The sequence below is a fragment of the Polyergus mexicanus genome, unplaced genomic scaffold (assembly GCF_030449975.1).
Source record: "Polyergus mexicanus isolate NDT 795.1 unplaced genomic scaffold, iyPolMexi1.0 SCAF_4, whole genome shotgun sequence".
NCBI classification, from domain to species: Eukaryota; Metazoa; Arthropoda; class Insecta; order Hymenoptera; family Formicidae; genus Polyergus; species Polyergus mexicanus.
In genome coordinates, this window is record NW_027223324.1 from 5,847,358 (window position 1) to 5,861,736 (window position 14,379).

The window sequence follows — 14,379 nt, forward strand, 5'->3', positions numbered from 1 at the left end:
CGATAAAAAAAAAAAACACACAACTTTCATGATTTCGAACCGCTACATATGACGTCAGAATCGGAGGAGGGTTTTATTATAGTATCGGCAAGAGATTGGAGTTACAAAGAGGGATTAGAGATATAGTTTCCTTCATTTTTACGTATCGGGCAGCAAGCGTACGATCCGATCGTCCGTATTTTATTTAGAAGCATCAACGATCTCCCATGTATAATCTGTCGAAAGTAGTGCGGGATGAGGCCGGAGAGAGAAAGTGCGAGAGATCTCGCCGCGTCGTCCCTCGATGATTATTTTGCCAACAAGACACGTTCCTTTCCCTTTGTTTCCGTTTGGCGCGAAACGCAATCGCAATCGGGGATCGAAAAGGGCGCGAAAATTTTCCTATATTTACTGTTGCTTGTCTATCTTTACACAAACACGCGTATAAAGCTATAAATATCAACACGAGTGCTGAGAAAGAGCGATGAGAGAGAGACAGAGAGAGAGAGAGGATGTGGTGAAGCGAAAAACAATGAAAGAGAGAGAGAGAGAGTGAAAAAGGGATGGGAGGGAAAAGGAGCGAAAGGAGAGAATGCGAGCATTTATTTCGCGCGAATATAAATTGTAATTACTAAATATATATGCGCATATATTATATATACATAATTATATACATATATATATCGTGTAATTATATATATACATACATATACATATATATATATATATATATATATATATATATATATATATATATATATCTTCAGGAGGAATTTGTACAAACCCGCTGGAATAAGGCACCAGCAAGTCTGTGATTTTAGCTTGGTTACTAATTCAGTATTTTTTTAAATAAAACGAGACAAAATCAAGATAAATCGTAAAAAAAGAAGTATGATTCGGTCCGCGAGAGAGAAGGGAGGAGAAAGTTTATGAAAGAGAGAAAGCGCGTGTGTGTGTGTGTGTGTGCGCGCGCGTGCGTCAGATGAAAAGTAACGCGTATATGTGGGCAAGGTGAGGAAAAAGAGCGAGGGACGGACGGAGGGGGGGGGGGAAGAAAAGGGGGGAAGGGAAATCTTAGAAGCTCGCAATAAAATCTTACAATTGAGTGTTTTTTTTTGGGGAGGGGGGGGGAAGGAAGTCTGACCCAAATCGCGACTTCGCGATTCTGTAACGCGTTGAAGAAAGAAAAAGTAAAAATATGAGTAAATTAACGTTGCTTATTTTACTATATCGCTTTGCCCCTTTCCGAATGAACGTGCGATCATCATGGTATTATAATTACTCAAATTGTAATGGTGTCGTCGGTTGACGCGACGACGTGCTTTTGAACGAATTGAAAGGAGAGGAGCGTGACGTATCTCGCGTTAAAGAACATCGTCGCGATAAAGACGACCAGCTCTCTATCCGCTCGAAGCTTGGTGTCAACATCAATCGCGCCTAATTAATTTTTTTTTTCTTCTTCTTCTTTCTTTCGTTCCTATTGCACCCAATGATGCAATGGTAAAAGAAGAATCGGATAAATTAGCCGAGCCAATTGTCGTTGATAAGAATTAGCGAAGCGTGCGCGGTGTCTTGTCTCTATCGTTGTTATAAAATTATTCCCTGTTCTACGTCAGCTACAAATTTATATTGTTCAATTGAATTGCTGTGATTCGCACTCTGATCGATTGTATATCGGTCCCGCCGATGAGATTCAAATGTAGGACGACAATGCATCGTGTCACGCTCCGATACCGAATCAACGCGTAAGCGCGTCGCTGCATCTCGATACCCGATATTTGTATTTTTGCGAATTTTTCTTCCTCCTCGGCCAAACTACGCTTAGAGAAAGAATCGCAATGGCGAAAGAAACGGAACTTGACGGCCGGCTCTTCGTCGAGTGCTTTCCCTTTCTTTGGAAAAATCCTTTTTCGTTTATTATGGATACCGGGAATAAGAGAGGGAGATGCAAGTATGGTGGATTTTCGGTGAAGTAATATTGCTGGTACGGCGGGGATATCGAAATAAGTAAGAAGATATAAAGACGAGAGCAGCGCGAAAGAGAGAAAGAGTGCGCGCGTGTGTGTGTGTGTGTGAGAGAGAGAGAGAGAGAGAGTGCAAAGCTCGACAGGGATGCTGAATTCGATTAAGATGGGCCTCTGGCCTCTCATTATAATTGTGATGACAAATTACTTGTAGAAATTGATTAGCGAATTCGTTTAGCGATTTCGTTCAGCACGTTTGGGTTACAATAGTAAGAGACAAGATGGAGTAAGATCCGAATTTGGCGGCCCTGTCGGCCGATGGTGTACTATTTGGAGAGAACGAGAGGGAGAGAGCGCGAATATATATACATATATAAAAAGATCCCACTTATTTCTGCGCGTTGACTGCGAGCGAAAAGCCACTCGATGAATTCTGTATAAAATTCGCTTTAAATAAGTCTACACGCATGTCCATCGAGTATTACACACACAAACATACCCACATACACAATTTCGATATATACGTATACATAATAATGTCGCGAATACGCGAGAAATGACACTTAACACACGACACATTACACACATACTCGAATCTGTAGACTCGTAGATTTACTATTAATTATAATGAATTATAATTATTATATCTATTATATCAATGTATAATTATATTTAGTCTTTAGGTTATACGATGGCTATTATTTCCCGCTTGTACATACGCCGTGAACTCCAGAAAAAAATTAAATCTTTAACAAAGAGAAAATCTATAATTTTTTCGACTGTTTTTGTACAGAGATAATAAAAACAAAGGGCCTCGTGCTTATGAAATTTCATGAATATAAGACACGTGTGTCGGTCACTTTTGCCCACCATCATCCTGACCTGATCACCTTACCAAGCGTGTATTGCTTCTTGCTATTTGCGATAACGTAGAAAAAAGTGAGAGTTTTTATGATCCTTTTTTTTTTGCATCAGCATAATCAGTCGAAAACATTATGAAAACGATAATGAGCATTGGCGAGTAAATCAATTTTAACGTTCTATAACAGGCTTGACAAATATGTACGAATATTTAACGATGAAGTAATGTCACTTGCTAGAAAGAGAAAGAGAGAATATAATGATTGCAAGGTTTCTCAAATTATTCAACGTACATTAGCGCGTCGTATCTTTCTTTGTCAAATAAATTTCGTTAAAATTACGATTTTCTACGAACGACGTTTATTTAACGGAGACTTAATGTCGATGATTTATCCTCAATTCCGGTAGAGCGATTTACGTCGCACAATTGAGCTTTTGCAAAAAAGACTTGCGAAGCAATAAATATCATGCTTTTTTTTTATATACGCGTGGGCGAACACGAATTTAAGCGAGGGATACTTTTCAATCGTGATCGCATTCTCGGAATTCTCGATATGTATATTCTTGGAAATACCACGATTGAGATAATTCGAGAGAATACGTGTGAAATCGAAATTGTATGCGCGACATTTGTCGGGAATGTTTGTGTTATATAGATATGTACTTCCGAGAACGAAACTGATCAATGATACGAGTTCTCAAAATTTTATTTCTCATTGTTCGTTTATTTAACGAATTAATGGAAAAATAATTATAATGTATGTATAACGAAGCGTTCGTTTATTTAAGGTGGCATGTCCGTTTGAAAACTCGCAAGAGTACATTTTCTACATTTTTTTGCAGAGCAACGACTTGATAAAATTTTTTAATTTTTTTGCAATATTAATACAATATTATTAACTACCCAAATAAAAATTTTTAGCTTAAATTTCTTCTTTCTTCTTCTTCTTCTTTCTTCTTCTTCTTCTTCTTCTTCTTTCTTCTTTCTTCTTCTTCTTCTTCTTCTTCTTCTTCTTTCTTCTTCTTCTTCTTCTTCTTCTTCTTCTTCTTCTTCTTCTTCTTCGTCCCCCTCCTCCTCCTCTTCCCCCTCATTTTTCTTCTTCCTTTTTCTTCTTTTTTCATTCTTCTTCTTTTTCTTCTTTTTCTTCCTTTTTTTGAAGTTGCGACAATATTTGCAGAGCTCTTCTAAATTGTAGGTGGCTACACGGTATACATGAAAACGTTCGTAAATCATATCCGAAATAAAAGAATACAAGCTTTTTTTTATTAAACATATTAATAACTATCTGCTATCCAAGCGTTTTTTTCAGAATTGACAAGAATAAAGAAATGGCGGCGTGTTAAAAAAAAGTTTCGTTTTTTTTAATCCATCTTTTTTTTTTAATTATAACAATTGATTATAGCAAAAAATGGGAAATTAGATTTAAAGAAAGCAAAATTATAACAAATATTCGCTTAACTTAAAAAAAAAAATTTTTTAAGCTGAGAATTTTTTATTTAAATATTTAATAATACTGTATTAATATTGTAAAAAAAAAAAAAGTTTTTGTTAAATTGTTGCGCTGCAAAAAAAATCTAAAAAATGTATTTTTTATTATTTTTTATTATTTATATTATTTTTCGAAGATTTAAACGGGTATGAACCTCTTACTGTCGAATTCAAGCATTTTATCAAGAAGAGTATTTCTTAATGATTGTCCACTAATTAGTGACACCGTATTAATCTATAATTATTCATTCAATAAAATGATTGTCTTGTTTAATTTGCATTACGTGAATATTCCGCGTTGAAAGATCCGTGGGATCTTTATTATTCGAGTTATTCAAGAGATATAAGAGGAATAATAATCGAAATTAGTGACGGAAGACAACGGTTATGGCTCAATATTGAATCTTGATATCTTGATTACAAAAATAAAATAGGATTAGGATTTTCTGTACAAAAAATGTAGAGAAAGGAGAGATACGAAACAATATACCATATATTTTATACATTTATTTAAAATTATATAATTATATATACTAATCGTTACTTTTTTTTTTTTTTTTTTTTTTTTTGCAAATTGACATTCGATTACATAGCTGGTATGTTGAATCAACATCTCGTACCATACACGTTTTGCGAGAGGCTCAGTTGAGATAAAATGAGAACTAGTTTTAATTGGCGCTCGTCTCGTCTGGACGGTTAATTGTCGACGATCAAATCGAGTCGGCAGACCGATTTCGCGATGAGAGCGGGATATTGAAATCTGTTGTGTTGTCGCGAATATGCGATAGGAGGAAATCAAGTGACGACGAATAAATACGATAGGCGATTCTTTCAGATACGCCGCGCACTCTCTCATCAAGGTGCGAGGATTGATTCGATTGAGTCGAATCATCAAGAATAAAGATGAGTTATAGATCGATATAATGGAACGATTCTATTGCCGGAATGACACTATAAGATCGCCCATTCCCTGCCCATTTCCTGCTCTTCGCGTCTCTATTTTTATTCAATTTATCCACCTCAATATCATCGATGTTGTCACGTAACAGCTGACGATTTTGTTGTTCTGAATCGCCCATCGATTTCGCTGGAATTATCGTCTTCCATTCGTTAGGAACATTCTGTATACTCTACGGAATAGGAAAAGGTTAATGAATCTGCCTAAAGGACACGAGTTACAACATCGTCATCGTAGCTGCGCTCTTTGTTTAAGCGTCTGGTTCAACAACCTGATGGGGCATTCTTAAGGTTTCTCTCTCTTTCTTGACACGATGTGGGACAGACAGAAGACGGTCCCGCGCGAACAAGGAAGAAAAGGTCGAGGCGTGCGAAATGAAGGCAAATTATTGTACTCGAGGAAGAGGGAATCGCCGTAGTCGCAATCGTCGTCGTCGTCGTCGTCGTCGTCGCCGCCACCAGCGTCGTGGCACCGATGATGGTTGTCATGGAGGTCAACGTCGGTTGTTGCCCCGGCCCTCCGACGTCGCTTGACCCGCACGCCGGGTAGTGGTCCCCTTGTAGGATAGAATTGCTGATTCTGTTCAACGCACGAAGCTCCTTCTCCCCTTCGACTCCACCCCTCCCGTTCTCTCTCCCACCTCCCCATCTCTCCCCGTCTATTTCTCTCACCCTGGGCATCCATCCTCCTCTGTCAATCTCTTCCGCGCGACTTCTTCGCCGAGCTTGTTCCTTGCCGAGGCATCACACTTTGTTGCCTGCCAATTGCACGCCGTTCAACCAACGTTGCGTAATAAGTCTCGAGGAGACCGCTGGCTCTCTCGACCACGACCGGCACGATCCATCTGGCCCGAGGATCAGTCCGATTCACGACGATTCATGACGATTTCCCGTGAATAATCGGCGAGAGGACCGTGACCAGATGACGTCGCGCGATCTTGGACATTTACGCGCGGACCGTATCTAGGATACATAAATCATTGCCTCGCGGCTGGTCCTTAAGATAGATAAAGCAATCTTTGCCATTTATTTTTCGACCAATATCTGAAAGCATATCGTTTCAAGTTTGATCGAGAGCCGCGCAAACGAAAAGGCGACGAGATAATCGACGGCGAAAGCCCTCCTCTCCCTCCTTCCCCCTCCTCCCCTTTTCATTAGCGCGAAGGCTCTCTCATTCTCGCTCTCTGTTTCGTTTATCTCAAAGGCGAGTCTTAATTGCGCTTATCGATTGCGTCGCGGGGAAGGGAACAAGATCCTTCTTTCTTGTCATACCCCTACATCGTTCCCCTCTCTCCTTCCTTCTTTCTCTCACACTCGCTCAGTCACACGCTCCGCCTCTTATCATCGAGAACAACGAGCGAGCGAGCCTCCGCCGTCGTTTCTTTCTCTCTCTCTCTCTCTCTCTCTTTCCCCGTTGCACTCGCTGCCTTGGGATGCAGCGTATTGTCCCACGTTGAGTGCACTCCGTTCTTGCGCAACGTCGGAGAAACGGCGTTTGGCAAATTGGCGAGTCTGCCGGTTCACTCCAGACGAATCTCTTCGGGGATTGTTTATCGACTCTTGTATGCGCTGCATACAACATTGGAGAATTGAATTATAATATATTTAAATCGGGCACGAACTTATGCAATCACCCAATATTATATTATTTTGATTTGTAGCGGGTCTTCTCTTTCGAAAATGTCTAGGCGTTAATAATTTTGGATTAATCGGATTAGTTGATAATTCGCGAATTTCTATTCATAAACTTCTCGAAATGCAAAAAATACTCAGCAAAATTATTCTTTAATTAATTTTAATTAGACTATACTCTCGCAAAATTTGAATTTAACGCTTCGTTATGACGATATGAGCGACGTCAAGGATTGGAGCAAATTGCAAAAAAAAAAATGACGATTTCCCTTGAAATGCCCCATTAAGCCTTAATACATAATAGCGGAGCATAAAATTATTTAAAAATATATTACAAAACTTATTCGAATATTTACTTATCTCTTACGGTTAAATTAACCATCATACATTTTAAGAGAATTCAAATATCAAGGCTCCCTTTACGGCTTAAGTTCTTCGCTATGATGCCGGCGGTCCTATTATGCGCCGCGAAATTGGGAAGTTTTAATTATCCGACGACCGTACTTACGGGTTAATCGGCCCGGGGCGGCTTTACGGTCCTCGGAAAGTTCGGTCCGTCCGCGAACATTAAAGGCGGCGTTTCCAATTTCGCCCGGCGCATCTCGCCGTCGTCGACGCCGCCGTTGCGCGCAAACCTTCGTCGATCCGTTCCGAGTTTCGCGGGTCCCCGGCGGTCGTTAACCTCACGCGAAAATGGATAAGACGTGCTTCTGGCAACGTCGCCTATATTATATATCTATAGACCATGCGCCCATGTGGGTAGACGAACGCGCGATGTCATTGAAAAGTGCATCAGCGATGGAGCGTTCCAGACGTCATTCGTATTCTCTCACGGACATTATGGGAGCATACCCGTTTGAAACCTCGAAAAATGAGTAGATTTTCTAGATTTTTTTGCAGAGCAACGACTCGATAAAAATTTTCAATTTTTTTACAATATTATTAACTATCTAAATAAAAATTTTCAGCTACAAAAAAATTCCTTTTCAAAGTTATGGGAATATTTACATCGCTCCTCTAAATTTTTGATGACTGCACGGTGTGCATGAAAATGTTCGTAGATCATATCCAAAATAAAAAAAAAGCTTTTTTTTTTAATTAATCATATTAATAGCTATCTACTATCCAAGCGTTTTTTCAAAATTTAAAAAAATAAGAAATGGCGACGTGTTGAAGTTTTTTTTTAAATCCATCTTTTTTTTTTTTATAACAGAAAAATTGGATTTTGGATTAAAAAAGGCTTCGTTGCAGATGCGGAATCTTATTAGGAATTCGTATGCAAAATATGAAGTCAATCCGTCGAACATAGCCCGCGTTTTCATACACGCTGTTCATGAAAACAAATCTGCAAATATTAGCATAACCTAAAAAAAAAAAAAACCTGAAAATTTTTGTTTATTTACTTAATACTATTGTATTAATATTGTAAAAAAAAAAAAAAAAAAAAAAAAGTACCTATACGGAGAAGATATGTAATAGCAATTTTTATGAAAACTTAAAAGAATTGATTAATAACGGTATATTCGATTTTGTGAAATAAGTCAAATAATTAATTTTAAAAGATACGTCGTGGTTCAAATTAATAATTTAAATTTGAACGTCGTACCTTATGCGAATCGTACATGTATTATCTTTTCTCTATGCTTCGTGTATAATAAGATAATCGGCTTTATAACGAGATTATCACTCTGCGCGACGCGTTACTTGCTTTTCTAAGGCAGTTGACAGGAGACAGGAGACAATTACCTCTTAAACACGCGATCGATACGACGGTTAGGCTAACGGTAAAAGAAGATGCGTCCTATTACTTGCCAAGGAGTGGAGAAAATAACACCGCTATTGGATATAAATTACGGCTTGCTCCAGTTTGAAAGTTACGAGACGTTTAAGTTTTTCCTGTCTCTCGGAACGAATAAAAACGAAAGGCGTACGTTTAGTAAAATGCACAGCAACGAATAAGTCGACTGCGTCCTATATTAATTTTCTAAACAGTAGTCGCACGTCGTACTCTTTGTCAATCGTCTTTGCCGTTTTCGGATTATTATTACTCGCTTCTTGCGTCGTAAATTCTTTTCGCGATCAGAATGCCATTAAGTAATTCGCGATAATCTCGCGATCATCGACGCGCGTGTCACTATTATCAAATGATTTACGAAAAGCAAGCTTGATTAGCTTAAATGTCGAGGAAATGAACAAACGAATAATTTTTCTCGCTAATAAAATCATGATGAAATAAAGGAAATTCTATATTTGGAAAAGTGGCTGTACGAAAGAAGAGAAGAGAAAGCTAGCTTCAGCTTTCTTTCAGTATATTTATAAATTTAGCATTTGAAACTCAAGTGGCTTTTTTCTTCTTCTTCTTCTTCTTCTTCTTCTTCTTCTTCTTTCGTATGAGTAGAAAGCATTAGAAAACGCGTACAATAAAAATTTATTTTAGGAAATTGCACCAAAATAAATCTTTAAAATATTCTCTTTACCTGGAATTTTGAATAAAAATTGATCTGAAAAATCAAGAAATTTTCAAGAAATTTTTTTACAATATTTGAGTAGACACCCTATACACTCTTGCGCTTTTGACGTCGCGATTTTCGACAGTTTCTTTTTCTCGTCTCTAATTTGCATCACGCGCTCGTTAACGAAACGCTTTTGAAAGTTTGCACGCGGTTCTCTTTTATTACCGACATATATGACTTCATTCTCGCATGACTCATCGTTTCGCGAGTATAGCCACGAACAGGCTGTAGCCTCACGACGGTTGCTGGAAAAACGCACGTCCCGGAATAGTCTCGATTTCGCGAGTTCCGCAAGCCCAGCGACTGACGATATCGGCGATATATCGATAGTGTCGTTCCCGTATCGAATGCTCGAGTTCTCCCGATATGCCACTCGAAACTATCAGGTTTGACAGTTTTAAGTGTCCGATCGTACGGGAACCCACTTTACGAGCGTATTTTTACAATACTACTCGAGGCAGGTACTCGACGAACTCCGCGAAATTCAACAGGTTACTCGCCAATACGCGTTGCGAACGTTGTACACAATAATAATATATCATATTTATTATGGTATATGGAGAAGAGGATATATATTTTTAACGTATTACATTTTTTCGTTGATAATATTCAGGACGGCTTTGGTAAAACGATGGATTCAAACTTTGATCGAATGACTCGAAATACCGCTTCTTCTTTTCCATGTTATCGAGCTGAAATATTTCGCAATCGATCGAACCATCGTGTTCACGAGAGACATTTATTCATCAGGATGTAAGAACGCGCGTCACTTTATGAGTAAGAGCGTGACGCAATTTTATAATTTACCGCGAACACACACGCGCGAGTATGCAAGATTCATAGCGACTAATTCTAGTCTAGAATCTACGCGAATAATTCTCTCCTCTTTACGAATTTAGAGCGATTAATTGAACAGCAGGATGTCTACTCTCTGGAAAAACATGGAAACAGTGATGCCAGAATTGAGACGCGAGCAACATGACTCTGTAGTGGAGGGGATACACACACAAGCGTAAACCGTGTGCATGTAATGCGCAGAGCGCTCTGCGCATTACATGCACACGGTTTACGCTTGTGTGTGTATCCCCTCCACTACGGAGTCATGTTGCTCGCGTCTCAATTCTGGCATCACTGCATGGAAAACCTGGAGTTCTCAGGGAATTTTCATGGAATATTATTGGGATTCAGGGAATTTAAAAAAAAAAATTCTCTCTTTGATAATTTATACGCCCTTATACGTTATATGTTTAAAATATATTATAAATATATATCTATCTCTGTTCATATATCCAATGTGTTAACAAAATATTGAATACGCGATACATCTTTATTATTTTAATTTTTAATAATAAAAAATTAAAATGTTATACAAGTAAAAAATTTTTATCTTGACAAAAGTTATTCAGTTTTTTTTTTTTTTTTCCCCCCAATACATTTGTAAATAATGTAGCACTTGAAACTTAAGTAACTTTGTATTTTTCCTTCGTACGAATGAAAAACGTTAGAAAACGCGTACAATAAAAAAAAGTTATTTTAAAAAATTGCATTAAAAAATATTTAAAATATTTTCTTTACCTGGAATTTTGAGCAAAGATATCTGAAAGATCAGGGAATTTTTCAGAGAATCTTTTTACAAGATTTGAATAGACACGCTGTTGAATTACGCGTTGATTTCGCAAGCCACTCTATCAAAAGTTCTTATTTTTCTCGTCAAAGGGGCAATGATGTTCGTTATAAAGCTGCCTTAACTTCTCTCGCAATTACGGTGGTCATTGGTAGCGGGTAATTACGTCATCAGAGGCAGAAAGGCTTCGAACGTGTCTAAAAGACGAGGCGGTTTCTAGTGTGAGAAATTCGTATTCCTGAATAAGGAGCTTACGCAAGACGAGAGACGGTGGCGGCGCGCGGTTATTTTACACAAATACGTTTCGTAAATGTATGTAATATAGCGCGGGAGAAAGTGTTGCCCATCACGCGGCTTACTCTTTCATTAGTAATGTACATGTGTAACGACACGTCATCGGAGATTTTAGTCTCGAATCCTACAGTCAAGGAATAAAAAATAAATCGTACTTTCTGCGCGGTCTACCTTTGATGTTAATTGAGAAAGAGCAATATGTATTACGATTAAAGATGTAAATAGAAGAAAAAGCTCGCTTTTTTCAATTTTTTTTTTCAGATATTTAATATCTTTATATTTTGATTACTGATTTTTTTATTAGTTTTAATTTTTTAGACGATAGATTTGAATTAACCATTATTATTTTTAATGTAGCTCGCATTTCAATTGGCTATACAGTTATGTAATTACTATTTTTAGTTAATAAAAATTTTGGTTATGCATCTATTGAAAATTATCTTTTGAAAATTATACGAATCATGTCGAGTTTGATGTCATTTGCCACAAAAGTCTCATTAATTCATTAAAATTACTTCTGGAAAAAAAAAATTTAATATTAGAGAACTCTAGTTTTTTTTATTATATTAACAAAAAAAAGTATAAAGAAGAACAATATTATAATTTAAAAAATAATTTTAAAAAACACGTTTTTAAAACTATTTTTTTGGTAATTATTTACTACAACGGACCCAGTGCCAATGACGTTGACCTTGACATATGTTGTCAAGGACATAATCCTGAATAACTTTTCCTTATAACTTAATCGGCGCTCATTGTTTATTAAAAAGTTATGAACAAATAAAGTTTAAGAGAAATAAAACGTCATTTTTACATGAATTCGTAATTTCCACGCAAGAAGCGAGATCCATTCGCATCAAGACGTTGTATAACTCAAATCAAATTTTCAGAAATAGGTTTGGGTTAGGTTATATCTTCCAGAAATGGAGCCCCCCCCCCCCTCCCGTAGGAGGGAACTTACTGCGTTCACGCATACACTTTCCCATCTACACAACAATTCTAGGTTGAACGTCGCATTGTAAAGTAGGGGCGATGCGTGGCGCCAGGCGTAGAGTCGCAGGCTGGTAATCGAAAGATTCCAGGTTCGATTCCGCTCGGGTCCCATCCTCCCATATGACCGAAAAAAAGAGGTTTTCACACATTATCCTATATAATACCTATATTGGTTTATCATACCATATATTATCCTATCCAATACCTATATTAGTTTATCATATCATTAACCTATCTAATACCTATACCTAGTTAATGGTGTATAGACAATTCCTTTCGGAAAGTCTCTCAGCCATATCAGAGAAGAAGAAGAAGAAGAAGAAGCATTGTAAAGTATATGTATGGGCACAGTGGGTTCCGCCCCCTCCCCCTCCTACGGAGGGGCCTTTACTTTTGGAAGATATAACCTAACTCAAATCTAAACCTAACCTATTTCTGATATAAAACTAAAATTTGGTTCAAGTTACGTTATATAACTTAAACCACGTTTTCGTTTCGAATCTAACTTCAACTTTAAATATCTCAAAAATGATAAAAGACCGCCGATTAAGTCATAAGGAAAAATTACTCAGGATTATGTCCTTGACAACATATGTCAAGGTCAACATCATTGGAGCTGGGTTTGTTATAGTAAATAATTATCATTTTTTTTTCTATTAGAAAAAAAATCTATTTTTCAAATCTTTAATTACGATACTTGAAATCGTCTCTTTTCTTCGATCTCCTTTACAAGTCAGGACTGTCCGTTTCTCTGCTAGGTTTAAGGCTAATATCGACGGGCGAGCAATTCCGTATAGCTAGATCTTATAAGCGTCTCGCGGGGATCGAGATCGGGACGCGTGATTGCGCGCGATATAGAGTCGCCGCGACCTTTCCTCGACTTTCACCGGCTCTCTTATAAAGCAAGCGGACGATTTTTCTTCCTGGATCGCTGGCTTCCTTCGTCCGGGCCCGAAGGAATGTCACGGCTGCGCAAATCTTGACCAACTTGACATTCCTCGGCATGGTCGCGCGTGTTACGTCAACGCGTGGATATGCATCCGATAAGGATAGCGAATCGCGACGCGAGTACTTACCTTTCCCCGAATTGCCTTTGTGCCGATCGATGAATTCTTTGTTACGTGCCGAATCAGTTCCAATAATACATCAAGATCGGAAAGATAAATATTATAAAAAGGAATATTATTATTAAACAAAGAAATTTAAACTTTCGGAGATAATTTTTTTTATTGACAAAAATATCTTCGTTTGCTTACAGATCTGGCGATAAATCGACGGGAAGCGATAAAGAGGATTATCTCCCTCGAAGCTGACCATGTTTTGCAAAAACAATGATTACCGGAAATCTCAGAGAAGAATTATCCTTCGAGACTAATCCATCCCTTACGACTCTCGTTGAAGATGTAGTTTACAAAGGGGAAGGAAACGCTCATATTGTTGTCGCATTGCCACACGTGAGTCAATAACTACTATTACTATTTTTTTGCAAATGAAATTTGTCGTTGTAAACAGAGATCTTCAAAGATTCGCGTATGATCATTCAATGAGCTAAGAATCTCTCTTTTTTTTCTCGTCCTTCTCTTGTACGCTTCTAAGACCTCATCAACGAGCCCTTGAGAATCATTCCCTTCAAAGATCTCTCCATGATTCCGAGTAAAGGACAAAACCTGGATAAACTCGACTTCCACTTTGCTCTCGCGGATCTCGTCGTATTACGACTTTTTCGGATCCTCTTTTCGATCCCATTAACAAACTTTTCCTTGTCCGCAATTGCGTTAGTCGAGTCTCTGTGGCATTTTCAGCGCCCGAGCGTCGTCGAGCCATCTCTTTCTCGTTGATTCAGACGAGAGTGAAAAGCTTTCTACCTTGTAATCTTTGCAGAGACATCTCTTAACGTAAATTGAATTTTTTTAGACTGTATGTTCGATGCATGATTAACGCGTGGTGTTTTATTTAAAAATGTTTAATGTATAAACAAAACATTTTTTAATTTTTAAATAACGCACAGATTAAATAACCGTGCGATTATAGTACTCTGCGTTGATACCACTGCTTGCGTTGATACCACTGCTT

The 14,379-nt window shown here is 37.9% G+C and overlaps 1 protein-coding gene across 5 annotated transcripts in view; it reads left to right on the forward strand.

The window, feature by feature from the left end:
* Window positions 1–14,379, forward strand: part of Ipk1 (Inositol phosphate kinase 1) — a 103,276-nt gene that overhangs the window by 60,880 nt on the left and 28,017 nt on the right. For all 5 annotated transcript variants that reach the window (XM_070294278.1, XM_070294282.1, XM_070294279.1 and 2 more), the window contains exon 2: window positions 13,565–13,760. In XM_070294278.1, the coding sequence (XP_070150379.1) occupies window positions 13,638–13,760 (123 nt within the window). In that variant the 5' untranslated portion in view covers window positions 13,565–13,637. The remainder of the gene's footprint in view (window positions 1–13,564; window positions 13,761–14,379) is intronic.